General features: G+C 43.4%; 2 protein-coding genes across 4 annotated transcripts in view; one reads left to right on the forward strand and one right to left on the reverse strand.

Annotated features, from left to right (window-relative positions):
• Positions 1 to 25,385, reverse strand: part of SVBP (small vasohibin binding protein) — a 56,892-nt gene that overhangs the window by 15,328 nt on the left and 16,179 nt on the right. The window lies entirely within an intron of this gene.
• On the forward strand, positions 2,889 to 23,744 carry ERMAP (erythroblast membrane associated protein (Scianna blood group)). Of its 3 annotated transcripts, XM_030823628.1 has the most exons (11): positions 2,889 to 3,932; positions 8,936 to 9,025; positions 9,257 to 9,604; positions 13,524 to 13,640; positions 14,217 to 14,249; positions 15,583 to 15,615; positions 17,336 to 17,356; positions 18,468 to 18,488; positions 18,587 to 18,613; positions 18,705 to 18,731; positions 21,271 to 23,744. In XM_030823628.1, the coding sequence occupies exons 2-11, from the start codon at positions 8,941 to 8,943 to the stop codon at positions 21,984 to 21,986; spliced, it is 1,428 nt and encodes a 475-aa protein (XP_030679488.1). In that variant the 5' UTR covers positions 2,889 to 3,932; positions 8,936 to 8,940; the 3' UTR covers positions 21,987 to 23,744. The 3 variants fall into 3 exon arrangements, with proteins under 3 accessions (XP_030679488.1, XP_030679486.1, XP_030679487.1); XM_030823626.1 differs by lacking the exon at positions 2,889 to 3,932 and having other exon boundaries at positions 7,242 to 9,025; positions 21,271 to 23,741; XM_030823627.1 differs by lacking the exons at positions 2,889 to 3,932; positions 18,468 to 18,488 and having other exon boundaries at positions 7,242 to 9,025; positions 21,271 to 23,741.

Genomic DNA, 25,385 nt, shown 5'->3' on the forward strand with positions numbered 1-25,385 from the left:
TGAGACCAGCCTGGGCAACATAGTAAGATCCCATCTCTACAAAAAAGTTTTTAAAAATAGCTGGGCTTGGTGGCATGCACCTGTAGTCCTAGCTACTAGGGAGGCTGAGGCAAGAGGATCACTTGAGCCTAGGAGTTCAAGGCTGCAGTGATTGTGCCTTTGCACTCCAGCCTAGGCAACAGAGCTAGACCCTAGTTCTAAAAAAAAAAAAAAATGAAAACTAAGAAAAATTAAATATAATTATTACTTCCTTTAAAAATAAAAATAATAAATTACATAACAACAAAACATATATTTATGAAAAGCAACTTTTTTGAAACAAAAATATTACTGAGAAGAGTGGCACTGCTTTATATTTATATAAATCTTTTTTTAAAAATTAATTAATTTTTTTTTTTTTTTTAGACGAAGTCTCACTCTTTCACCCAGGCTGGAGTGTGGTGGTGTGATCTCGGCTCACTGCAACCTCCACCTCCCAGGTTCAAGCAATTCTTGTGCCTCAGCCTCCTGAGTAGCTGGGATTATAAGTGTGTGCCACCACGCCTGGGTAATTTTTGTATTTTTAGTAGAGACAGGATTTCGCAGTGTTGGCCAGGATGGTCTTGAACTCCTGACCTCAGGTGACCCGCCTGGCTCAGCCTCCCAAAGTGCTGGGATTACAGGCGTGAGCCACCACGCCTGGCCCTAATTAATTTTTAATTGACACATATGGTACATATTTATGGGGTACAGAGTAATATTTTGATACATGCAATGTGTAGTGATCAGATCAGGGTAATTAGCATATTCATCTGAAACATCGATCATTTCTGTGTTTTGGGGACATTCAATATCCTTTCTTCTTTATTTGAAACTACATAATATATTATCGTTAACTATGGTCATCCTACAGTGCTATAAGACACTAGGAGTTGTCCTACCTAGCTGTAATTTTGTGTTATTGAACAAATCTCTCCCTATCCTCCCCTCCCCTCTCCAGCCTCTAGTAACCTCTGTTCTGCTTTTCACTTCTGTGAGATTAACTTTTTCTTTTTTTTTAACATCTAACTATGAGTGAGAACATGTGGTGTTTAACTTTCTGGGCCTGGCTTATTTCACTTAACGTACTGTTTTCTAGTTCCATCCATGTCACTTTGAATGACGGGATTTTATTCTTTTTAATGGCTATAAATATTTCAGATGTCTGGCTTAATAGAAGACAGCTGTATTCTCAAGCCGGCTATATCTTTCAATCTGCTGCAGTATGTTTTGTGGTTGAAGTGTATGCAATTGGAAAAGGAGCATTTCAATAGCTTTTTCAGATAATCATGGATATTCTTTGATAAGACACCAAAACTCAGCAAGTGGTAGTTTTTTAAAGCTTAGTTGTGACATGAAATCTGAAACCATAGCAATGACCTTTTTATACTCTATTACAGCAACACTCACAGTTTTTTCTTGCATTTTGAATGAATGTTTTACCCATGCAGGGTTTTGTCAACACACCCGTTGGTCATTTGGAAATTGCTGAGTCACTGAGTTATGCAGATCTTCTAAATGTTGACACATTTCATTATACAACATCAAAAAATCACATTTATTAATACCAATACCAATCTCATCAGAAAAGTCCTTTGCTATTGTGAGGGTATCAAGCTCATAACAGCAGATAAAAATTTTCCAAAATTCCAATTTCCGCTCAAAAGATTGAATATTCTCATTGACAACAAAAACACTGTCAGTTGCTTTTCCTGAAGTGACAGGTGCACTTTATTCACTTTGGAGAAAATGCCTGCCAAATACCCAAGTCTGAATAATTGTACTTTGTCTTTCAGCTGTACTTTCAGGTAAGAGTGGTGCTCCATGAGTCAAGCGATTACTTCAGCTCACAACCCAATCACTTAAGGTTATTTCCTCGAGAAAGTCATCATACTTTGATATGCAGCATAACTGTTTATGTATCCTTCCCATTTTGTCACACAAAGTATTAAAAAGATGTGTATCTAAGAGTTGAAATTTAATAAAATTTGTAACTTCTCCTACAGTTTGGTGCCACTTCCTGATTTGTGCTAGCTGTTTTACCCACTGTTGCTTTTGCAGTGTCCTTGAAAATGTCAATACCGTGAAAAAGGCAAATAATGTCTTTATTATGATGAATATAGTTTTAACCTGGATGATAGGGCCTCAGGGACTTCAAGGGTTCATGGACCACAAAACTGGTGCTCTAGAGAAAGTCTTGCACATGTGAGCAGGAAATATCTATCAAGAATGTTCAGGGCATGAGGCCGGGCGCGGTGGCTCACGCCTGTAATCCCAGCACTTTGGGAGGCTGAGGTGGGCGGATCACAAGGCCAGGAGATCGAGACCAACCTGGCTAACATGGTGAAACCCCGTCTCTACTAAAAATACAAAAAAAATTAGCTGGACATGGTGGCGGGCGCCGTAGTCCCAGCTACTACGGAGGCTGAGGCAGAATGGCATGAACCCAGGAGGCGGAGCTTGCAGTGAGCCGAGATCGCACCACTGCACTCCAGCCTGGGCGATAGAGCGAGACTCTGTCTCAAAAAAAAAAAAAAAAAAAAAAAAAAAAAAATGTTCAAGGCAGTACTATTTTTAAAAGCAAAGGGCCAGAAACAACCCACATTTCTATCATTAAGGGACGAGAGAAACTGTTGGTAGATTTATATAATGGTCGACTATATAGCAGTGAATGAATATCCTAGCGCTCTGTGAAACAACCTGGATTAATTTCAGTGTCTTAATTTGTACACCCCCAGAACAGAGTGTGAGGTGTGAGACAAGTCTTTCAGTTCAAGAGTGTATTTAGGAGGTAATCCCAGGAAGCAGAAATGGGAGTGAGCAAAAAAGGAAGAAAAGTCAATAAAAGGTGCAGTATGGAGCTACTTACCACTATGAACCACTGTGCTCAGTCCCATTGGGAACACTCGGAGGAATCATGTCGAATACAGCTCAGAGCTGAAGGTGCAAGGCTGGAGCATTTTGTCTTGACTCCCCTCACTGTTATGTCTCCAAGGTGTTAGCTTTGGTGAACTGGGCTGCACAGCCTTCCAAGGCTTTGTAGAAAGCCCTGAGACAGGCAAGCAAAAAAATGCCATGGCCTATGAGGTGACATGCTAGCAGCTTGCCTGTAAGTCTCAGCTATACCAAAATTGGGTGGGCTGAGGGGACATGGTGTGGGCCACCACAGATGTCTGCTAGACTCAGAAGCTAATGTTGAATAAAAAAAGGGAATCATTGGGAATTATGTACAATGGGCTCCATTATAAAGTTCAAAGGACATAAAAGTGTATAATGTATTGTTAATGATATAATTATGGAGATTATGAACATACAGCTAAGGATATTATGAAAGCAAGACAGGCAGGAAGCGTTTATCACATGTTGGAAAACAGCAAGCTTGCTTATCAGAAGGCACATGTCAGGGTGTAGCTGGAGATAAAGATAGTTAAAGAAGGTGGCTAATTGGTGGATGTCTTTGAAACCAATCTTCCAATTTACTCCGATTTGAAAAGTAAAGGGGGAAGGTTTTCAGAAAGAATGTGATAGGATCAAAACTCATCAAAGGGAATTACTATTGGCAGCATTGGAGGAAAAGGGAGCGGAGGGGCAAACGTCCCTTATACCCGGTCAGTCATACTCAGTGGTTCCCTCATTTTGGGAGCCTCCCCTTTGCTCTATTCTTTTATCAGGGACAGACAGACAGGGTGTGGCTTGCTGGTTTACAGGGGCAGCTAGAAGGGAGTTCTGTGGTGGCAAAGACAGCCCTGGCCTCTCATATTTCATGAAATATGAACTTTTCCCGGCCCACATCCCTAGGCCTTCCTGATGCGCTTGCCTGTTCCCTGGTCTCTCTGCATGGGGAAGGAGTGTTCCCAGCTTGCAAACTCCAGCTTTGCCTGTGAGAGGAACAAGCGTCCCTGATCCAGAAGGTGGTGAGTTCTCCCCTCTCTCTTTGTGCTTTTTAGTCCTTTAACTTTCTCAGGATCCTCCGGTTTAGTAGAGAAATAATCCCCTTTCTCCTTACACACAAGAACATTTTCAAGGGCGAAATGGGGCAGCTGTTAGCTATCACTAAAGAAACACAAAAGGAGACAAATGACAAGATTGCTGGATGGGTTTTGTTGAAGGACTCTTATTTAAGTAGTATTGTCATCATTATTAAATTACAGCCAACATTTATTTAGCTCTTACTATTTGCTGGAACCTGTGCTGTATGCTTTTAGACTGATCATTTGCAGATTTGCAGGGTCATATTAAACTGCTTGGGATTGTCAAGAGAACATCTGTTACAATCTTTTTTCTGATTTAGAAGTTTTAAAGATTAAACTGTTTCAAACTTAAAATGTAAATAACTATCTGGGGGAAAATGTTTCCAACATGTGTAGTGGAAAAAAATGGTTAGTATATGAAGAATTTTGCAACCATTAAGAAATAAATGTCCCAATAGAAAAACGAACAAATTACAGATAGGTAATTGACCAAGTCCAAATAACCAGTGAGTAATCAAAGAAATACAAATTGAAATGAAACACCATCAAATAAAAAAAGAGAGAGATGGCATTTTGTTACTCATCAAATTGGCAAATTTTTTTTTAAAATGATAATATCCAGTGATGGTAAGGTTGTGGGAAAACAAGAAATTTCATATGATACTTTGGTAAGTCGATATGACTTTCTGGAGGGCAATTTGTCAGTGCAAATGAAAAGTCTTCCCACTTTAAAGATGGGAAACTCAAGGCCTAAGAATCTAAGTGACTTGCTTAAAGTTACAAAGTCACAGCTGGGCGCAGTGGCTCACGCCTGTAATCCCAACACTTTGGGAGGCCGAGGTGGGCAGATCACAAGGTCAGGAGTTTGAGACCATCCTGGCCAACATGGTGAAACTCTGTCTCTACTAAAAATACAAAACTTAGCTGGGCGTGGTGGTGCACTCCTGTAGTCCCAGGTACTCGGGAGGCTGAGGCAGGAGAATTGCTTGAACCTGGGAGGCAGAGGTTGCAGTGATCTGAGATCGTGCCACTGCACTCCAGCCTAGCGGCAGAGTGAAACTCTGTCTCAAAAAAAAAAAAAAAAAAAAAAGTTACAAAGTCACAGAGCAGTAAGGGACCAAGCCAAGACTAGGACTAAGCTGTCTGATACTAGCCCTCAATCCACTGTCACTTATAGCAATGTTTATAATAGTGATGTATTGGAAAACAACCTAAATGTCCACAATATCGAATTATTTTAAAGCTTTACATCTTATATCCTAATTTCTAAAATTCTATGTCCATGATAGAATGCTAAAGTCATGTAAAGAAGATTTGATTGCTTTGGGAAATGCACATAATGTAGCACTTGGTGAAAATATCAGGTATCAAAACAGTATATAAAGTATTTATTTATTTATTTATTTATTTATTTAAGACAGTGTCTTGCTCTGTCGTCCAGACTGGAGTGCAGGGGTGCGATCACGGCTCACTGTGGCCTCAACCTCCTGGGCTCAGGTGATCCTCCTACCTCAGCCTCCCAAGCAGCTGGGACCATAGGCACATACCACCATAGCCAGCTGATTTATTTTTGTATTTTTTGTAGCAACAGGGGTTTGCCATGTTGCCCAGGCCGATCTCAAACTCCAGGGCTCAAGCAATCTTCCCACCTCTACCTCAAAGTGCTGGGATTACAGGCTGAGCCACTGTGCACAGTCATGGTTTGTTTGTTTGTTTTACAAAAAGTTATGTACACGCATAGAAAGAATATTTGTAGAAACATTATCTTTGGGTAGAGGAATTACAGATGATTTGAAATTTTTGTCCTTGTTTTGGATCATTTCCAGATTTTCCTACAATAAGTAAGACAGAAAAAGCCCCAAACTGTGGCATATACATTGAACTTTAGGAAGTAAATCATATTTTATATTTGTTGGGGAAAATTTCTTTGTAAAGGAGTTCCATGATAATCACTCTGTAAAGTGAGGTGGTCATTTGCTCATTTTGTAACTCATGATACAGGGCTATGCAGGCATGCATTCATTCATCTGTTTATCCATGTTTTACATTCTATCTGCTTCCAGAAAGGATCCTGGCAATTCACTTGCATGGTACCCTGAAGTGTGTACAATTGCCTTTCCTGTTCTAAGTGTAAAAGAGAATATTACCCACTTTTCAGAGATGTTGTCAGTACTGAAGACAATATATATAGAGAACAAATGCAATAAATAAGAACTATTATTGATTTAGAGCAATATCATAATTAGAAACATATTTATGATTTAGTGTTATTTCACAGCCATTAATAGGATGTTGACTACTATAATATTGATATGTTATGTGTTAGAAGAGATGGAGGAAGGGGCTATCCTGGCAAACTAGATTAGAAGAATAAATCCTGGCTGGGCGCAGTGGCTCACGCCTGTAATCCCAGCACTTTGGGAGGACGAGGCGGGTGGATCACAAGGTCAGGAGATCAAGACCATCCTGGCTAACACGGTGAAACCCCGTCTCTACTAAAAATACAAAAAATTAGCCGGGTGTGGTGGTGGGCGCCTGTAGTCCCAGCTACTCGGGAGGCTGAGGCAGGAGAATGGCGTGAACCCGGGAGGCGGAGCTTGCAGTGAGCTGAGATCACTGCCACTGCACTCCAGCCTGGGCAACAGAGCGAAACTCTGTCTCAAAAAAAAAAAGAAGAATAAATCCTGGAGGATGGTTCTTACGTCTGTGTAAGAAAATATGAAATAAAGGACCTGGTAGCACTTCTTACATAGAGTGACAATCTAACAGAAGGACTTCATTTGCTTTTTATTTCCAGCATCTGGTGCAAATCATTTTACATGTATTTTCTTTGATCCTTACTATAACGCTATCTATGAGGTAGGTACTATTATTAACTTCATTTCATGTGTGAGCAAGAGGAGGTTTGGAGGAGTAAACTAATCTGTCTAAGGCCACCAGCTAGGAAATGGCAGAGCCAGGACTTGAACCCAGGCTGACTCTACAGCTCATTCTTTTTTTTAATTTTTTTTTTTTTTTTTTGAGAGAAGGTCTTGCTCTGTCACCCAGGTTGGAGTGCAGTGGTACAATCACAGCTCACTCTAGCCTCAACCCCCCAGGCTCAAGTAATCCTCCCACCTCAACCTCCTGAGTAGCTAGGACTACAGGTGCATGCCACCATGCCAAGCTAATTTTCTTTTATTTTTTATAGAGACAGAGTCTCACTATGTTGCCCAGGCTAGTCTCTAACTCCTGAGCTCAAGTGATCCACCTGCCTTGGCCTCCTGAAAGTGCAGGGTTATAGGTGGGAGCTACCATGCCCAGCCTAGAGCTCACCCTCTTAACCACTTCATAGATGGTCTGAATCTTGGAATATGGGTCCATAGAGGTCTCCTCCTATTTGATTTCAGGCAGCCTTGGGTTAGCTTGGCGCTCTGGGTGTCTCTGAGCATGTCTACCCAGGGTGTGCTTCAGAGTCACTAGAAAGTTGAGGGGTTTTGGGATTGGGGATAACTCCAGGGAATCCTGGGCCCTACTTCCACCTTCAACCATAATTGATAAAATAGAGAGCTTTTCTCATTTACTTAACTTCTCTTGTCCAGTTTTTGAGTAGCTAGTAACCTATAGGAAAGTGGGTGGGACAGTCACAAAAAAATGTGTCCCAATGTGATCCTAACCTCACTATGGCCTAGTGCTATGTGGTCATTTGGTTAGAGGGGTATGTTATATAAAATATGATTTAAAGAAAAACAAGAACAACCCTAAACCAGTGTGATTTTCGCCGTGAGAAAACAGAATTGGGTGTTCAAAATGAGAATGTGTTCAGCGCTAGCTTCATCTTCAGTTTCCCAGTCTCCCTTTGATACCTCCTCCGTGTGTCATGACCTTTTCCATGACCTTCAGGGACTGGGCCTGCTGACTTATACAAAAGCCTCCTCTTTGGAAAGGATTTGAACCTTGGAGAGAATTTAAGAGATGAGTTGCCTTTTCCTAGAGCATTTACATTTTAAACTTTATCCTCACTTGTGGCATGAGAGCTTCTGTTTCCTGCTAAAGCAATTTCAGGCAGTAGCAAATAGGTGGGGAAAGAGCTTTACAGGAGGAAATCCTTTAGGGTCTCCCTGTGATTCATGCACATGGTCATCTGAACCTGCTAGGGATAATTTTCCTCACTTAGTAATAATAACAACAACTACACACTTATGAGCACTTGTTCTGCCAGGCATTTGTGGCCAGTGCTTGGCAGGCAGTATCTCTTTGCACCCTCACACTCATCTGTGAGGACAGTTTCCCTTTATAGATTAAGAACACGAGGCCCAGAGATGTTATGTAACCTTCCTAGGGACACAGAGCTAGTAATAGGCAGAGCTAAGATTTGAACCCAGGTCTTTCTAGCACCAGACCCTGAATTTGTAGGATTAGTGCCTTCAGGATGACATGGAGGGACCTCACTGCCTTGATCTGTTATTTATCAAGAGTCAAACTTGAAAAGGCTGTCAGGGAAACCTCCAGGCTGCATCTTGGGCAAAGATTGGCTTGAAACACGCATTTCCCAAGCCTGGCCTTGGACACCAACTATAAAAAGAGGCCATTACTGGTGTATCCTTGGTTAGTTCTGGGTATACGTTCTGGATCCTCGCTCATCTCATCTGCACTGACATCCTCACTCACGGCATTTACAGACTTAACACGCCAGGCTCTCTGTGAGCATTTACCTCTTTCACCCCTCACCATAATCCCACAAGGAGGCACAGTTCTTTTACCCATTTTGAAGATGAAGAAACACAGTCTCAGAGAAGTTTGGTCACAATATCACAAGGAGGTAAGTAGCAGAGCTGCGATTGGAGCCCCGGCCTTTGTGATCCCAGAGCACCAGCAACACCGTCTCGGCCTCAGCTCCTGGGTTATACCCTCTGTCACGCCAAGCCCATCAGCCCGCCTGTGCTGTCTCCCTCTGTCTGTCCTAGTTCGGATGGAGATGGCGAGTTCTGCCGGCTCCTGGCTCTCTGGCTGCCTCATCCCTCTCGTCTTCCTCTGGCTGTCTGTGCATGTGTCAGGTAGGAGTTTCTGATCCTCTTTCCCTGCCTGGTACATGTGATATTGGCGTCCCCAGAATAAGGAAGCTTGGTTGGAAACATGTCTTTTGGGGTTCTGTTCCCCCGGCCCTGGCAATCCTTTCCAGAGTCCTTCCTGGGCTCTGTCCATCCCCAGGATATCCTCTTCCTCATCCCTTCCCAAGCTTTCTCCTGCCCTCCCTCCCAGTTGGCCTTGTCTCTTTTTTTGTCCAGGCCGCGCAGGGGATGCCGGCAAGTTCCACGTGGCCCTACTAGGGGGCACAGCTGAGCTGCTCTGCCCTCTCTCCCTCTGGCCTGGGACAGTGCCCAAGGAGGTGAGGTGGCTGCGGTCCCCATTCCCGCAGCGCTCCCAGGCTGTTCACGTGTTCCGGGATGGGAAAGACCAGGATGAAGATCTGATGCCGGAATATAAGGGGAGGACGGTGCTGGTGAGAGATGCCCAAGAGGGAAGTGTCACTCTGCAGATCCTTGACGTGCGCCTTGAGGACCAAGGGTCTTACCGATGTCTGATCCAGGTTGGAAATCTGAGTAAAGAGGACACCGTGATCCTGCAGGTTGCAGGTTAGAATGGGTTTGAGGTGCTCAGGGTCATTTGTGGCAGTTGGACAAGCTCAATCAGGACCTACTTTGTCTCTCCATGTCTAGACTTTTCTTTCATCTGCAATGTAGTTTTTACTTGCCAGGATGGCTCAGCCTTACCCAGCCATGTCCATTGATCTCAGCTGAGGCTGTGAAGCTGGCCCAGGCATTTCTGATAAGGAAGGAACTCAGACTTTGGAAAACACTGTACAGTGCAGGTCCTGGCTAAATAGGGCTTGGAAGCTCAGATAATAGCTTTTCCTCCCTATAATGGGTCATCTTTCTATGCTCCATTATCAAGGAACCCATTACATGGCTGTAAAGAAATGTCTTCAAGGGACAGATCCCCTGCTGTGATAAGGCTTTACTTAATGGGTCCTTTCCTGGGGTTCCTGAGAACGGAAAGGGTTAGTAAGGGAGAGATAGGTTTTTTTTTTTCCTCTCTCTCTTTTTTTTTTTGTTTGTTTTTTTGAGATAGGGCCTTGCTCTGTTGCGCAGGCTGGAGTGCAGTGGTGCGATCGTAGCTCACTGTAGCCTCGACCACCTGGGCTCAAGTAATCCTGCCACCTCAGCCTCCCAAGTAGCTGGGACTACACGTACACTACCATGCCTGGCTAATTTTTTTTTTACTTTTAGTAGAGACAGGGTCTCCCTATGTTTCCCAGACTGGTTTCCAGTCCAGCAATCCTCCCCGCTTGGCCTCCCAAAGTGTTGGCATTACAGGTGTAAGCCACTGCACCCAGTTGAGAGTGTTCTCAAACTAGCTTCAATATTTAAAAAAAAAAACAGTCTACCGAAAATCAGTCCACCAAAAATCAGTCTACCAATATTTTAAAAAATCAGTCTACCAAACCAAACCCAACTCAACCCAACCCAAACCATGTCTTTGCATTTGCTTGAATGACACTGGCTTCACATGGTCACATGCTGATTATCTTTTGGTCATAATTTGAAGTTGCACACCATGAAGTGGGGATGAATCAATCGCTTTAAAACACTCAGTAGTTGGTAGACGGACTTTCCAAATTTGAAGTCCTTTGGGGTGAAAATTATTATTATTATTATTTTTTTGAGATGGAGTTTTGCTCTTGTTGCCCAGGCTGGAGTGCATTGGCGCAATCTTGGCTCACTGCAACTTCGCCTCCTGGGTTCAAGTGATTCTCCTGCCTCAGCCTCCTGAGTTAGTTGGGATTACTGGTGCCCGCCACCATAGCCGGCTAATTTTTTTTTTCTTTTTTCTTTTTTTTGGAGATGGAGTTTTGCTCTCGTTGCCCAGGTTGGAGTGCAATGATGCTATCTGGGCTCACCACAACCTCCGCCTCCCAGGTTCAAGCAAGTCTCCTGTCTCAGCCTCCCGAGTAGCTGGGATTACAGGCGTGTGCCACCATGCCCAGCTAATTTTTGTATTTTTAGTAGAGACGGGGTTTCTTCATGTTGGTCAGGCTGGTCTCGAACTCCCGACCTCAGGTGATCCACTCGCCTCAGCCTCCCAAAGTGCTGGGATTACAGGCATAAGCCATCATGCCCGGCTGAAAAGTAAATTTTAAAAGGGGACCGAGGTGCCCAAAGGAATCTGAATCATGTGATACAGTTATTGCTATGGGTGAATTTTTAAATATCTGAGAATAAAGCTAGAGACTGGCTTATCCCATTGGGAGGAGCGTGGGGAGAGGGTGGAGAGAGGACAGACATTCAAGTTCCATTAACAGCTGCCCCTGTTCATCACAGGAGGCTATGGGGGAAGAGGGCTCTGGCCGGGACCACACCCTGGCGGAGGCCCTGCTGGTGTGCAGATAGGTGGGATGGTTCCCAGAGCCCTGGGCCTAAGTGGAGAGAACCTCAAGGCAGGGTACTTCCATCCCTGTCAGAGGCCCACTCTCTGGAAAAAGCTGGGCTCTTCCAAACAGCAGTGTCTAGCAGAGTCAGGGACAGCACACTGGAGAATGTGTCCTGAACCATCCACAACATGGCCCTTGGCCAAGAGAAGACCACAGCCGTGGTCATAGCAAGTAAAAGCTGGGGTGGAAACAGGTTTGAAGGCGCTGGTGGTTCCAGAGGAAACTCCCACCCTAGTAGGAACTTTTTGAGGAATTTTCAATTTTTTTTAATTCTAAGAATAAAGCATGTATATTGTAGAAAATTTGAAAAAATCCAAAATATTTAAAGGAAACTGGAAAATGGCCTATAATAGCTTAAATTAGAGACAGCTGCTGCTAACATTTTTGTATCTTTCTTGCAAGACTTTTTTGTATATACGTATCTCTGAGCATGTATATGTTTACGCATGTATATTCTTGTGCCCAGGATTTTTTCCACTTATGATGTCATGAGCATTTGTTTTGTTTGCCCATGTCCCTAAGTAATATGATTTTAAGGGCTGCATATTATTTCACCATGTGGCTATAGAATAATAAAATTAATCAAAGCCCTGTTTCTGGGCATCTGGATGCTTTCCAGGTTTTCCTTATATTATAATTAAGGGTGCAATGAACATCTTCGAACATATTTTGGAAAGTGATTTTGATTTTTTTTTTTTTTTAAATGTGCTTCTGGAAGTAGAATTAATGGGTCCAAGGGTTCAAACCTTTTACTTATTTTTTCTTTTTTATTTATAATAAAGATGAGTTCTCACCATGCTGCCCAGGATGGTCTGAAACTCCTGAGCTGTAGTGATCCTCCTGCTTCAGCCTCCCAAAGTGCTAGGATTATAGGTGTGAGTCACCACACCTGGCCTGAACCTTTTAACGATCCTTGAAATGAATTGGAGACCAGCCTGGCCAACATGGCAAAACCTTGTCTCTACCAAAAAAATACAAAAATTAGCCGGGCATGGTGGCATGTGCCTGTAATCCCAGCTACTTAGGAGACTGAATACGTTATATGACTGACCTCTTTAAATCTCTCCAAACCTCAAAGAGATAAGGAGTCCTGTCATGCACACATTTTACAGATGAGGGACAATGGGCTTGGAGGGGCTCAGTCTCCTGCTTCAGGTCACACAGCATTGAGCAAGGACATACCCCCGGCTTAGGCTCTTAACCACTTCTACCCATAGCCCACTTCTGCTGGTTTCCTCTCCTCTATTTCCTCTTTCTTTTCCCCTTTCTCTCCTGTCTAGGCTTCAGGCCTACTGCTGTAGCATCATAGAAATTGCTTTGCCCCCGTGGACAGTGCTCAGGGCAAAGAAGTTGCTGCCTTCTCTTCCATAGCAGAGTGGGGATTGGCAGGGGTAAACAGGCAGGTGTTCCTGGGAAGACTGGAGGTGTGTAGTGAGGAGAGTGCCCTCAGTCCTTTGAAGTCCCTGGCTTATTTTTCCATTGAATTACAGGGCAGGATGAGATTGTGGTCAAGAAGTTTGTTTAAGTCATCATCTTGAGGCAGGACCATCCAAACCATTCCCCAGAGAGGAACATCTCAGTTATCTTTTTTTTTTTTGAGACGGAGTTTCACTCTTGTCACCCAGGCTGGAGTACAGTGGCGTGACCTCGGCTCACTGCAACCTCTGCCTCCTGGGTTCAAGGGATTCTCCTGCCTCAGCCTCCTGAATAGCTGGGATTACAGGCACCCGCCACCACACCTGGCTAATTTTTGTATTTTTAGTAGATGCAGAGTTTCCCCACATTGGCCAGCTGGTCTTGAACTCCTGATCTCAGATGATCCTCCTGCCTCTGCCTCCCAAAGTGCTGGTATTACAGGCATGAGCCACCATTCCCAGCCTCAGTTATCTTTAATGCCATCCAAGGCTTGAGTTACCAAGAGAAGCAAAGAGCCTCTTGGCCGGAGGTCTCTCCCTAGAGGTGATGGAGACAGTTGGGATGTGCCGGAGCCGCCTGCCATCTGAGGCATGCCAGAAGCTCTTAGACATCTCCCTGAGGTCAGTGGTTGGTGGTTTCTGTTTCAGCCCCATCTGTGGGGAGTCTCTCCCCCTCAGCAGTGGCTCTGGCTGTGATCCTGCCTATCCTCGTACTTCTCATCATGGGGTGCCTTTGCCTTATCTGGAAGCAAAGAAGATCAAAAGGTAATTAAACAGTAAGGGAGCTCAGGCTGGTGGGAAGTGGGACTATGACTGCTCTGGGAAAGGGCCAGACGGAAGTAGATGTAGACATGACACCTGTCCATAGGTTGGGGACACTGCAAGTTGGCTGGGAGAAAACTGGTAGAGCCATGCCCTGGGGACACACATTGCAAAGGAAGTTCAATAAACTGCAGAAAGGCCCCTGGGCAGAGCTGTAAATTCTCATCCTTTGAAAAATAAGAAAATAACCGACTATGCCAGCCTTCTAATTGACTAAGAAATTAATTACAGCCTTTTAATAAAGAAATCCAATTATATCCATTGCATAAGACTCTCATAAAAAATGGTCACATTTCACAGATCTCAGGGCTGCAAGGGACTTTGAAAGTCACAGTCACATAATCCAACACTCCTGCCCTTATCTGATGGTTTGAAGACTCTCTAATCCTTTCACATGCCTGCTTACCTGTAGTGACAAGGAGTCAGTCCTACTCAGGCAGCTTGGGGCATCTTAGGACACTTGTGCCTGTTAGAAAAAGCCCTTCCTAAGCTGAGCTGACATTTCTTTCTCTCTTTTAGAGAAGCTTCTCTATGAACATGTGACGGAGGTGGGTAAGTGTTCTTGGCTGGGGGGCAGGGGAGATGTTTCTTTTGTTGTTAATTTCTGTGCCCCCGTACCCACTAACCTGGATTCTGTTCCTGAAAATTCCATTATCTGCTATCCTTGGTGATGGTGGCAATGTCTAAATCCATTGCTTCCAGTTTTTACTGCCTCTTACTTGTAATAGCTTTGCCTTCCTGTATGTTTAATGATTTTTGCCTGTGAGCTCATTGCTTGATTTTATTCTGTGGGAGTCGAGTAGGTTGAACATGAGGGAAGCTTCTTTTTGTTCAACAAATACTTGATAATTATCTGCCAAATGCCCTGGACAATACTAGATTCTGGGGATGCAATAGTGAGTAAAAGCAGACACAGTTTTTGCCCTCCTGGAACTTTCAGTGTAGTCAGGGAAATGAGATGAATTAAATAGTTACACAAATAAATGTGTACAAACGCTACACAAGAAAGCTCCTGGTTCTTTGAAGGCTATGACCAGAACGATCCAACCAAGCTTGAGGATTTAGGGTGTGAAGTTTGTCCTGAAGGACTAGAAGTCATGAGTGAAGAGGGAATGGAAAACCAGCCACCGCAGAAAGAACAGCTTCAGAGAGAAGCATGGTTGGGGAAAGCAGCACTCACTGGGGAGCTGAGGAGGTGCAGGAGCGAGGGGAAAAGTGGCAGGGGTGAGGCTGGGGAGTTAGGCGGGGCTGGGCCCCCTGAGGCCTGGTGGGTCACATTCAGGATTTTAGTCATTCTCGTAAGAGCAGTGGTAAAGCAAGGAATGGGGATATCAGATGGAATTGTGCTTTGAAAAACTTGGCCAGGTGAAGTGGCTCACACCTGTAATCCCAGCACTTTGGGAGGCTAAAGAGGGTGGAACACCTGAGGTCAGGAGTTCACGCCCAGCCTAACATGGCGAAACTCTGTCTCTACTAAAAATACAAAAATTAGTGTAGGATGGTGGTGTGTGCCCGTAATCCCAGCTACTCAGGAGACTGAGACAGGAGAATTGCTTGAACCCTGGAGACGGAGGTTGCAGTGAGTCGAGATCGTGCACTGCAATCCAGCCAGGGCGGCAGAGCAAGACTTAAAAAAAAAAAAAAAAAAGAAACAATTCTCTCTGGCTGCAGAGTTTAGTAGAGACCAGAGGGAGTAAGATAGGATGTGGGAGACAATTTGGGTTGCCATTTCTGTTGTCCAAATGAGAGTTGATTAGAGACCGGATCAGGGAGGTGGAGGTGAAGATAGAGGTGGACAGGTCCAAGGGCAGGTAAAATCAATAGGAATCAGGGACCCTCAAGGCAGTGGCAAAAAATCTCATTATCTTTTCCTTTCTTTCTCTAGACAATCTTCTTTCAGACCATGCTAAAGAAAAAGGTAATGATGTAAAAGAGTAAGGGGTAGGGAACAAAAAACACATTCTTTATTTTTCTATGTAAATGTTGACAGTCATTATTAGAAGTCTGTTTTTATAATACTGTACACACATGCACACATATATCCTCCATTGATATTATTGGAATTTAGTTTGCAATGTCAAGGGGCTATGGAGCTGGTGGCAGTGGGTGAGGAGGTGCCCAGGTCAAAATTCATAGGCCTAGATTACCATAAACTCCCTTCATTAGCCTTTCCGCCAATCATTTTAAAAAGAAGTCTACATATTATTGAAAAGTATATTAATGTGGTCATATGGGATGTATGGGAATTTCAAGAATCCACACAACCTTTGCATAGAGAGAGGTGGTGTGATACAAAGGAAGGGTCTTAGGCTCTGGGGTCAGTGACACCTCAGATCATTGGTCTGCCACTTAGGTTTTGGTTTCCTCATCAGCAAAATGCAGATAATTTCCCCTTACTGATTGTTTTCAGTGTTAAAAGAGGCAACCTTAAAAAAAAAAAAATCTGTCACGGTACCTGGAACTCCTTTTCCTTATTGCCATTTTGTCTTCATTGATTTGACATTTACTGTGGGCCACTGAGTTGGACACCTTGTTGAAGTCTATCTGGGAAGACAAGTCACTGGCTCAGATGACTCCAGATTCAATGATTTCAGTGTCTCCTCTCTTCCCTCCTTACATTTCCTCCAAGCCGGTGCAAGTGTGGCGTGTATCTGGCAGACACTGGCTGTTCTGCTCAAGCGGGGAGGGAACAGTGTGGGGTAAGGGTGAGGGCATCCGACTCAGGAGTCAGACAGACTTAGATTGAACCCTGCCTCCTTGGTCACTTACTAGCTGGAAGACCTTGGGCAAATTTTGTGTCCCTCTGAACCTCAGACTACCCCCATATAAAATGGCAATAATAATTCTAGGCACCTCACATTATTGAGAGCATTCAGTACCTACTTCAGTATAAGCACAGAAGACAGTAAATGGAAGCTGTTAGTAATGGAGATGGTAACAATAAACCATAAGCTCCTTACGAGCTGTGTCGTATTCGGCTGCATTGCTCCAATGCCTAATGCCTAATGCCTAACATGTGCCCGGCCGTTAGCACAGGGACTGGTGGTGGACTCAGGATGTATAACTTCTCTTGTCCGGCAGGGCCAATGCTGGGTAGGAGGAAATATTGGCCACATGGCCCTCCAGAGAAGCCGCAAGTACTCCCCGGAAACATGTCTCATATACATATGTCCCCAAATCTTCTGGGTCCTCCAATTTGTGAAATTTATAACCTCAGGGGAGTTACTGTAGAGAGTAATAAAGCCATATTAACAAGTTCATGCTAGGCCTTTAGCTAGTTTTACACCTTAGATACCATAAACTGTGGGCTATAAAAGGAGAGCAGTGCATACACTCATGTACCGCAGTTACAAACATATAGAAACACTCATGCAGACAGCAGAAATGAAACCAGACAGATGAAAAGGAGGGGAAGGGGAAGGAGGAACCAAAGTCCCGGGCAGGCTGGGTCACTGGGACAGTGTCACCAGCACCATCAGATTTATGGGTCTGAACTCTGGGACACGGAGCTGGACTAGGGACATAGAAGCGTCACCATCATTTTAATCTTGTGGGGTGGAGTGATGAGGCTTCCGCAGCTCCGAGGAAAAAGAGGCAGGATCTGATCACTCACTCTTCTCTCTCTTTCTGGTTTTTAGGAAAACTCCATAAAGCTCTCAGTAAGTTCTGCTCCTCATCCATGGCACAAGCTCCTTCTGCTGACACCTTTGCTTTAGGATGAGCATCTCAGTTTCACTTCCTGGAGCAGAAGGGAGGGGGTACTGGTAATTCAAGCCGTGGGGACTGGGGCTTTCTTGGCTCTCAAAGGCCTCTTTTCTCAAGTATTCTGTGCCCCTCTTTCCTGCACAACTGTTACTTTAGTCTTTAAATGGAAAACATTTCACCAAGAAGAGATAGATGCACCTCCCATAGGTGAAGCCACCTGGAAGTCCCTTTTATCACCCAGGCATGACATTTCCTTAGATGGGGTCCAGGAGGATGGGATCCTCATTGAACTGAATATGCTGGAGCAGTACTTCTCCATCATTCATGTGTGAGGACTTCTTTTTAACATTAAAAAAAAATCTGGCCAGGTGCAGTGGCTCACACCTGTAATTCCAGCACTTTGGGAGGCCAAGGTGGGTGGATCACTTGAGGTCAGGAGTTAGAGACCAGCCTGACATCATTGTGAAACCCCATCTCTATTAAAAATACAAAATTAGCTGGGTGTGGTGGTGCATGCCTGTAATCCCAGCTACTTGGGAGGCTGGGGCAGGAGAATCGCTTGAACCCGGGAGGCGGAGGTTGCAGTGAGCCGAGATTGCACCATTTTACTCCAGCCTGAGCAACGAGAGCGAAACTCCGTCTCAAAATAAAAATAAAAATAAATCTCTAGACATGTGACATATCTATGCATTATTATTACATTGAGAAAATATACATGATCACAAAGTCCAATACTCAGTGATAGTTTTAAATGAAGTAATATTTCCTACAACATCTACATACATTTATGTTGTCATTACCTGTAGGTGTGAGATGTGTTATTTATTTAGCCTGCAGATAAGGTTTGGCTCACATAGGAATTTGCTGATCCTGTGCAGTATCTCTGGGGATACTCCCATGGGCCACAGCTGGGATCTATTGCTTTTGCAAACTCTTCTGGGGAAGTTCCAGGGTATGGCTATTGAGTATCTATCTGCTCGTGGTTGGGATAGGACCGTAGCATTATGGGAGGGCCTCTACATAGAGGCCCTCCTTCTGATTTGCCAAATCATTTTCATTCTTTAGAGAAACTCCGGAGTGAACTGAGTAAGTTTCCCATGTTCTTGTAACTTCCGTACCAACTTATCTCCTGTTGCCCTAATATTTGCAGTGATAGCTCATTCCCCTTGTTTCTTCTTTCATAGAGTTGAAAAGAGCTGCAGCAAACTCAGGTGAGATGCACTTTCTCCACATTTGACCACCACCCTACGGGAGTTCTTGATGTCTCCAGTGCTTTAATGATCCCCTTTTCTCGTTTTTCAGGCTGGAGAAGAGCCCGGTTGCATTTTGGTAAGTTATACCAATCAAATAGGTCCATATTTCAGAGCACATCCTCCTTATGGCTTTGTAACCTTAGATTTTGTTCCATTCCTCTGGAATGCATATAATTTAAAAATTTTTAAATCAAATCTGTGTATCTGCCTATCAAATTAAAAAAATCTTTGTGATCGATCTTGAGGTCATATTTCGATTTAGAAAGTATCCCCTCTTTTAGAGCACTGATAAATATTAGGTTTGGTCTTCTTAAGGGTTTTCTGTGATTTTTGAGATTTTTCCTATATTTATCAGTTATTTGTATTTCTTCTTTGTGTGACTTGTCCCTGTTCTATTTGGGCTATTTTTTGATTTGTGAAGACTCTTTCTAGATAAAGTATATTAGCTCTTTGTCATATTTGTCACCAATTATTTTTCTTTTTTTTTTTTTTTTTTTTTGAGACGGAGTCTCGCTGTCGCCCAGACTGGAGTGCAGTGGCGCGATCTGGGCTCACTGCAAGCTCCACCTCCCGGGTTCACGCCATTCTCCTGCCTCAGCCTCCCGAGTAGCTGGGACTACAGGTGCCCACCACCGCACCCAGCTAATTTTTTGTATTTTTAGTAGAGACGGGGTTTCACTGTGGTCTCGATCTCCTGACCTCGTGATCCACCCGCCTCGGCCTCCCAAAGTGCTGGGATTACAGGCGTGAGCCACCGCACCCGGCCTTGTCGCCAATTATTTTTCATTTGGACTTCCTTATAGTATTTTTCTAATGCATAAGTGTTTTATTTTTATGTAGTCAAATTCATTCATCTTTTTGTGTAGTCTCTTCCATGCTTTCAGGTTTGGGAAGTCCTTCCTATCCCACAACCAGATAAATAGCCACTGCTTCTGCCTCTTTCTACACATATGCTTTTTCTTCTTTCTCTGCAGACCAATTTGCTCAGGCGTGGTGATTGAGATTCTCAGAGAAGAAGGGAATGGGTTGAGCAGATGCCTCAACAATATACATTATGAAAAGATTTGCACCTCTCTTTCAATGTATTCCTAAATAGTTTGGATTTTTTGCTGCTGTTCAAATGGGATCTGTTTTTTTCACTGCTTTGGGATCCTTATCAATTTTCTAGGCTTTTATCCTCCTCCTGTTCACACCATCTTCCTTCAGGCAGAGTACAACAAATTATGAGTTGGCCACTCGAGAGAACTCTAGGTCACCTTGGCTGGAATTCTGGGAACTTACAAACCCTTCTGTCTCACATTTACAGCCTGGCTTATTGCCACAACTGCGTATGGTTTATATGGACTTAACTCTCCAAGAAGAACCTGTTTCCTGTATTTGGGGAAGGAAGGAGACTCACTGTGACATGCATAATCCACAATTTTAAGGAAGACTCCTTCTCTCTATATTAACATTTAAAAATAATAATTTAGTCCTACCTACTTGGGAGGCTGCAGTGGGAGGTTCACCTGAGGCCAGGAATTCAAGGCTACAGTGTGTTATGACTGCATGCCCATGAATACCTACTGCATTTCATCCTGGGAAACATAGTGAGACCCTGCCTCAAATAAGTAAAATAAAATAAAATAAAATAAAATAAAGCAGATAATTATAAGTAATAATTTTAAGTGACAAAATGAACATGATGCACTCACTGTAGGAATGAGGCACTATATCATTAGGTCATCAAGTCTGCACAATAGCTCTACAACACAGGTTCTGTTACTATTTCCATTTTACAGATGAGGAAACCAAGGTTCAGAGATGAATAACAAGCCCAAGATCACATAACTAGCATGTGGCAGAGCTGGGATTCAAACATGCTATGTGGCTATAGGATCTAACAACAAACCCTGTATTTATCATCACACATTTGATTATTTTGGAACATCAAAGACAAAGATGGTGTCTTACTCTGTTTTCTATCACTATAACAGAATACCCAAGACTGAGTAATTGATCAAGGAAAGAGGTTAATTTAGCTCATGGTTCTTGGGGCTGGATGGTCCAAGATTGGGCGACTGTATCTGGTGAAGGGCTTGTGCTACTTCATAGTATGGTGATAGTTGCTTCTGGAAGAACAGAAGGGCAAGTGAGTGCCTGCAAAAGCAGAGAGGAGACAAAGTGCCCTGACCTGCTTTATCATAACCCGCTCTCCAGAGAAATAAACCCAGTCTTGTGAAAACTGCATTCATCCCTTTGTGAGGGACCCAAACACCTCCCACTAAGCCCTACCTCTGAACACTGCAGCAATGAGAGATTAAGGTTCCAACACGTGAACTTTTGAGGGACACACTTAAATCATAGCAGGTAGTTATTTCCTAAGGATTAAGGTAGCTTCACAGACAGATGAAGAAGAACTTTTTCTTCTATTACTTAGTAATCGACAAGGAGACCTATTCTTTGAAAAAGAATATTCTTTGGTTCCAGTACACATGGTGGGGGCGGGAATCCATGAACTAAAATGGGCTAATGACAGTGATGGCAGACCTAAAGATTCTTTTTCCCTCCAAAGCCATCCCCAAATCCCTTAAGACCTAAGCTTCCAAGCCTCACCTGTCTGTGTCTCTTTGCAGTGGCAGTGACCCTGGACCCAGACACAGCACATCCCAAACTCATCCTTTCTGAGGACCAAAGATGTGTAAGGCTTGGAGACAGACGGCAGCCTGTACCTGACAACCCCCAGAGATTTGATTTCGTTGTCAGCATCCTAGGCTCTGAGTACTTCACGACTGGCTGCCACTACTGGGAGGTGTATGTAGGAGACAAGACCAAATGGATTCTTGGGGTATGTAGTGAGTCAGTGAGCAGGAAGGGGAAGGTTACTGCCTCACCTGCCAATGGACACTGGCTTCTGCGACAGAGTCGTGGGAATGAGTATGAAGCTCTCACATCCCCGCAGACCCCCTTCCGCCTTAAAGAGCCTCCACGGTGTGTGGGGATTTTCCTGGACTATGAAGCAGGAGTCATCTCTTTCTACAATGTGACTGACAAGTCTCACATCTTTACTTTCACCCACAATTTCTCTGGCCCCCTTCGCCCTTTCTTTGAACCTTGCCTTCATGATGGAGGAAAAAACACAGCACCTCTAGTCATTTGTTCAGAACTACACAAATCAGAGGAATCAATTGTCCCCAAGCCAGAAGGTAAAGGCCATGCTAATGGAGATGTGTCCCTGAAGGTGAACTCTTCCTTACTGCCCCCGAAGGCCCCAGAGCTGAAGGATATAATCCTGTCTTTGCCTTCTGACCTTGGCCCAGCCCTTCAGGGGCTCAAGGTTCCTTCTTTTTAGGGATATGCCACACTACCTGCTCCCATCACCATCCAGCCCAGCACCCTGGACTTCAGTCGCCTGGCCCAACCCCATGATTATGGAACATCTCTTCACCTTAACCCAAACTGAGACCCTTTTGTGGTTTCTATTTGTACCACTTTTCTCCCAGGACTCAGTTCTGAAGCTTATATTTCTTCTAAGGAATTGAAGTTCCCAGTGACCTGGAGGGAGGATTCCTGGAAACCAAACAATCAGTTTAGGTATAGGTGGAGATGTTGAATATGTGTTACCAAGATACAGCACAGGTTCAGGGAAAAGAGTTCTCTACTCCAGGGGTTATTTAGAAGACACTTTCTCTGCCTCATCCTGCCCTCAAGCTTTAGTCAAGAAGTTATGGCCCCCAGTCCCTGACTTCTTACTTATCCCATTGAGGACTGCCTTTCTCTCTTTCTCTCTCTCAGTTCTGACCTCTGCCCCCCAAAGTCAGCTTTCTAAAAGCAAGCATGTTTTAGACCACTCACTCTTTCCCTCTTTCTTCAGGAATGAGTTGGGGAAGGCTGATGAGTAAAACATACCATCCTTTTCTATTTTCTTGATGCTGTTTACGACATAGTTTGGTGATATCCAGAGCTAATGTACATGCTTTCAAAAGCTAATCTGCCTGTTGATGATAACTAGGTACAGCGACTTTAAACACAGTTGGTATAATCCTGAAAAGCCCCAGGAGCACATCAGGGAGCTGGGAAGCACAGCTGCAGAGAACTCAGCTGTATATTGCCCTCTGACCTTGGCCCAGACCTTCAGAGGCTCAGTCTGTTGAGTCTGTTGTGACTGTCTTATGAATCAATCTGTTGTGCCAACCCTTTCTGAGATTCAGAGAGGCTCAACTAGAAAAAGTGGCAGTTTTAACCACCAACGTATAAGCTTTTTCCCCACAAGACCATTGTACTGCAATACTTCACTATTTGTGTAGCAAACAGCCTCTTAGGTTGGAGAGTATTGATTTCAAATAGGAAGCTGGTAGACTAGGTGTGAAGATGAAATAATGACCTTGATTTTTGGGTGTGTATTGCAGAAGCCTAGTCATTTTCAAGTCACACCACATATGTGATCTGGCCTAATCTTGGAGATACTGGTTATCAGTTTGCAGATGAATACACAGTTCTATCCAACAGAAACTGTATCTTTCTGTCAGAAGTTCTCCATTACTTCCTGTATTAGTCAAGGTTTTCCAGAGAAACAGAATCAATATATACTGGGGTAGGGGGGTGGTGGTTATTAGAAGGAATTGGCTCACATGATTATGGAGGTGGTTAAATCCCAAGATCTGCAGGGTAAGTCAGCAAGATGGAGTCCCATGAGAGCTGATGGTTTAGTTCCAGTCTGATGGCAGCAGGCTTGACACCAAGGAAGAGATGATGTTTAATTCAAGTCTGAAGGCAGGGAAAAAGCTGATGGCCCTGTCCAAAGGCTACTAGGCAGGAAGAATTCTCTTAGTCAGGGCAGTTAGCTCTTTTGTTCTATTCAGGCCTTCAACTGATTCAGCGAGGCCTGCCCACATTTGGGAGGACAGTCTGCATTACTCAGTCTACTGATTTGAATGTTAATGTCATTGAGAAACACCCTCACAGGAACACTCAGAATAATGTTTGACCAAATAGCTGGGCATCTTGTGACCCAGTTAAGTTGATACATAAGATTAACTATCACAGTGACTCAGTGGAATTTTTTGTTTGCTTTTGTAGTTTTACAATAAAAGTTTAGTATTTGTGTTTTGGTATGCTGTTATTTTCATTGCGAATGAGGAGTTGTGGGGAAGGTAAGAGATTGGTTTCCAAAGAGCTTTGAGTCCCCCAAGGCAAGGTTTAGCCACCGTTCATACTAAAGCCATAGTTTTATTCCTGAGTCTGCTCTCTAGTATTTTATTTTATCAATTTATAAACAAATAGTGTTCATCAGGCACACATATTTCACTCAACCATATTCAGTTCCAAACATGCATTCCTGAATATCCCAATCTTAAAACTAACTCAAATGACGAGTTAATGGGTGCAGCACACCAACATGGCACATGGATACATATGTAACAAACCTGCACATTGTGCACATGTACCCTAAAACTTAAAGTATAATAATAAGAAAAAAAAAAAAAACAACTAACTCACATTGTCAGCTTGTGGAGGCAGAATACATACATACATATACACATACATACATGAATATACATATAATATACACACATGCATACATACACATATACACATGTATATATGTATGTGTATATATACATATCTGTATTATATAGGTGTATATGTATATATGTACATGTATTTAGCATGTATGCATGTGTATGTTTACACATATATACATGTGTATGTATAATACATATTCACATGTATGCATGTATATACACATGTATACATTAATGTACACATGTGTGTTATACATGTATATAGATATCAGTCTATTGATTTGAATGTTAATGTCATCAAGAAATAACCTCAATATATGTATTATAACCTTACAACTATATACAACATACATACATATATATGTATGTATATATAATATCCTTACAGTACTTCTGCCAGGGGGTTTATGGGGGAGGAAGTTGGTACTCCAAATGGCTAGGTGGTACAGCCAGAGTTTTATACTTGGTTTATCTAGCTCTGAAGGCAATGCTCCTTGTTCTTTGCACTGAAACATTGTGCAGATACGAGAAGCCTGTAGTTTACGTATTTCATTAGCCTTTATTTTAAAAAATTAAACCTGAACAAAAACTAGTCCTGGATACTTTGGTGATCTTGTTGTGTCTGGATTGATGAACAAGTGTCAGGCTTAATTAGGGATGCATGCGGAACCCGGGAAAATCCCTGCTCAGGGGCGCTGGGAGACCTGGAGGTTGATCCTTGAACAGGGTACTTTTAGCTTCTCCGATAAGGAGGTTGGGTTATTTTATCTTTAAACTCCCTTCCAGCTCTACCCTCCTTTGATTTTAAGTTATAAACCTTGAGTAAGGTGCCAGACTCTAGGCTTCGTTGGACGTCTACAGGGCGGTCAAGCGTTACCAACTCAAAAGTAAAGGAGGAAATTTGAGTACGTGCCCCCTTGGAGGTTGTGTAGGTTAGCTATACAGATTCTACAACTTCCCAGAGAAGTGGCCCTGAGACTTGGGGTTGAACGCGCGAGCACGGAAAGAAATCCCACCTTAGGACGGAATCCAGTCTCTTCAGCTCCATTCTAAACTTCGCAAGTTTTCTCTGAGTCTACGCGCTTCCTTAGGACTACAACTCCCAGCATGCCAGCCAGAGGTCAAAGCTTATTGGCGGTCCCGCCAGGTCGCTTGCGTTGTGGCAGTCATTGTAGCCAATGGAAATAAAGAATTATCCTAAGAAACCAATCCTGGAGTAGTAGGGC

This window comes from Nomascus leucogenys, chromosome 12 (assembly GCF_006542625.1).
Source record: "Nomascus leucogenys isolate Asia chromosome 12, Asia_NLE_v1, whole genome shotgun sequence".
NCBI classification, from domain to species: Eukaryota; Metazoa; Chordata; class Mammalia; order Primates; family Hylobatidae; genus Nomascus; species Nomascus leucogenys.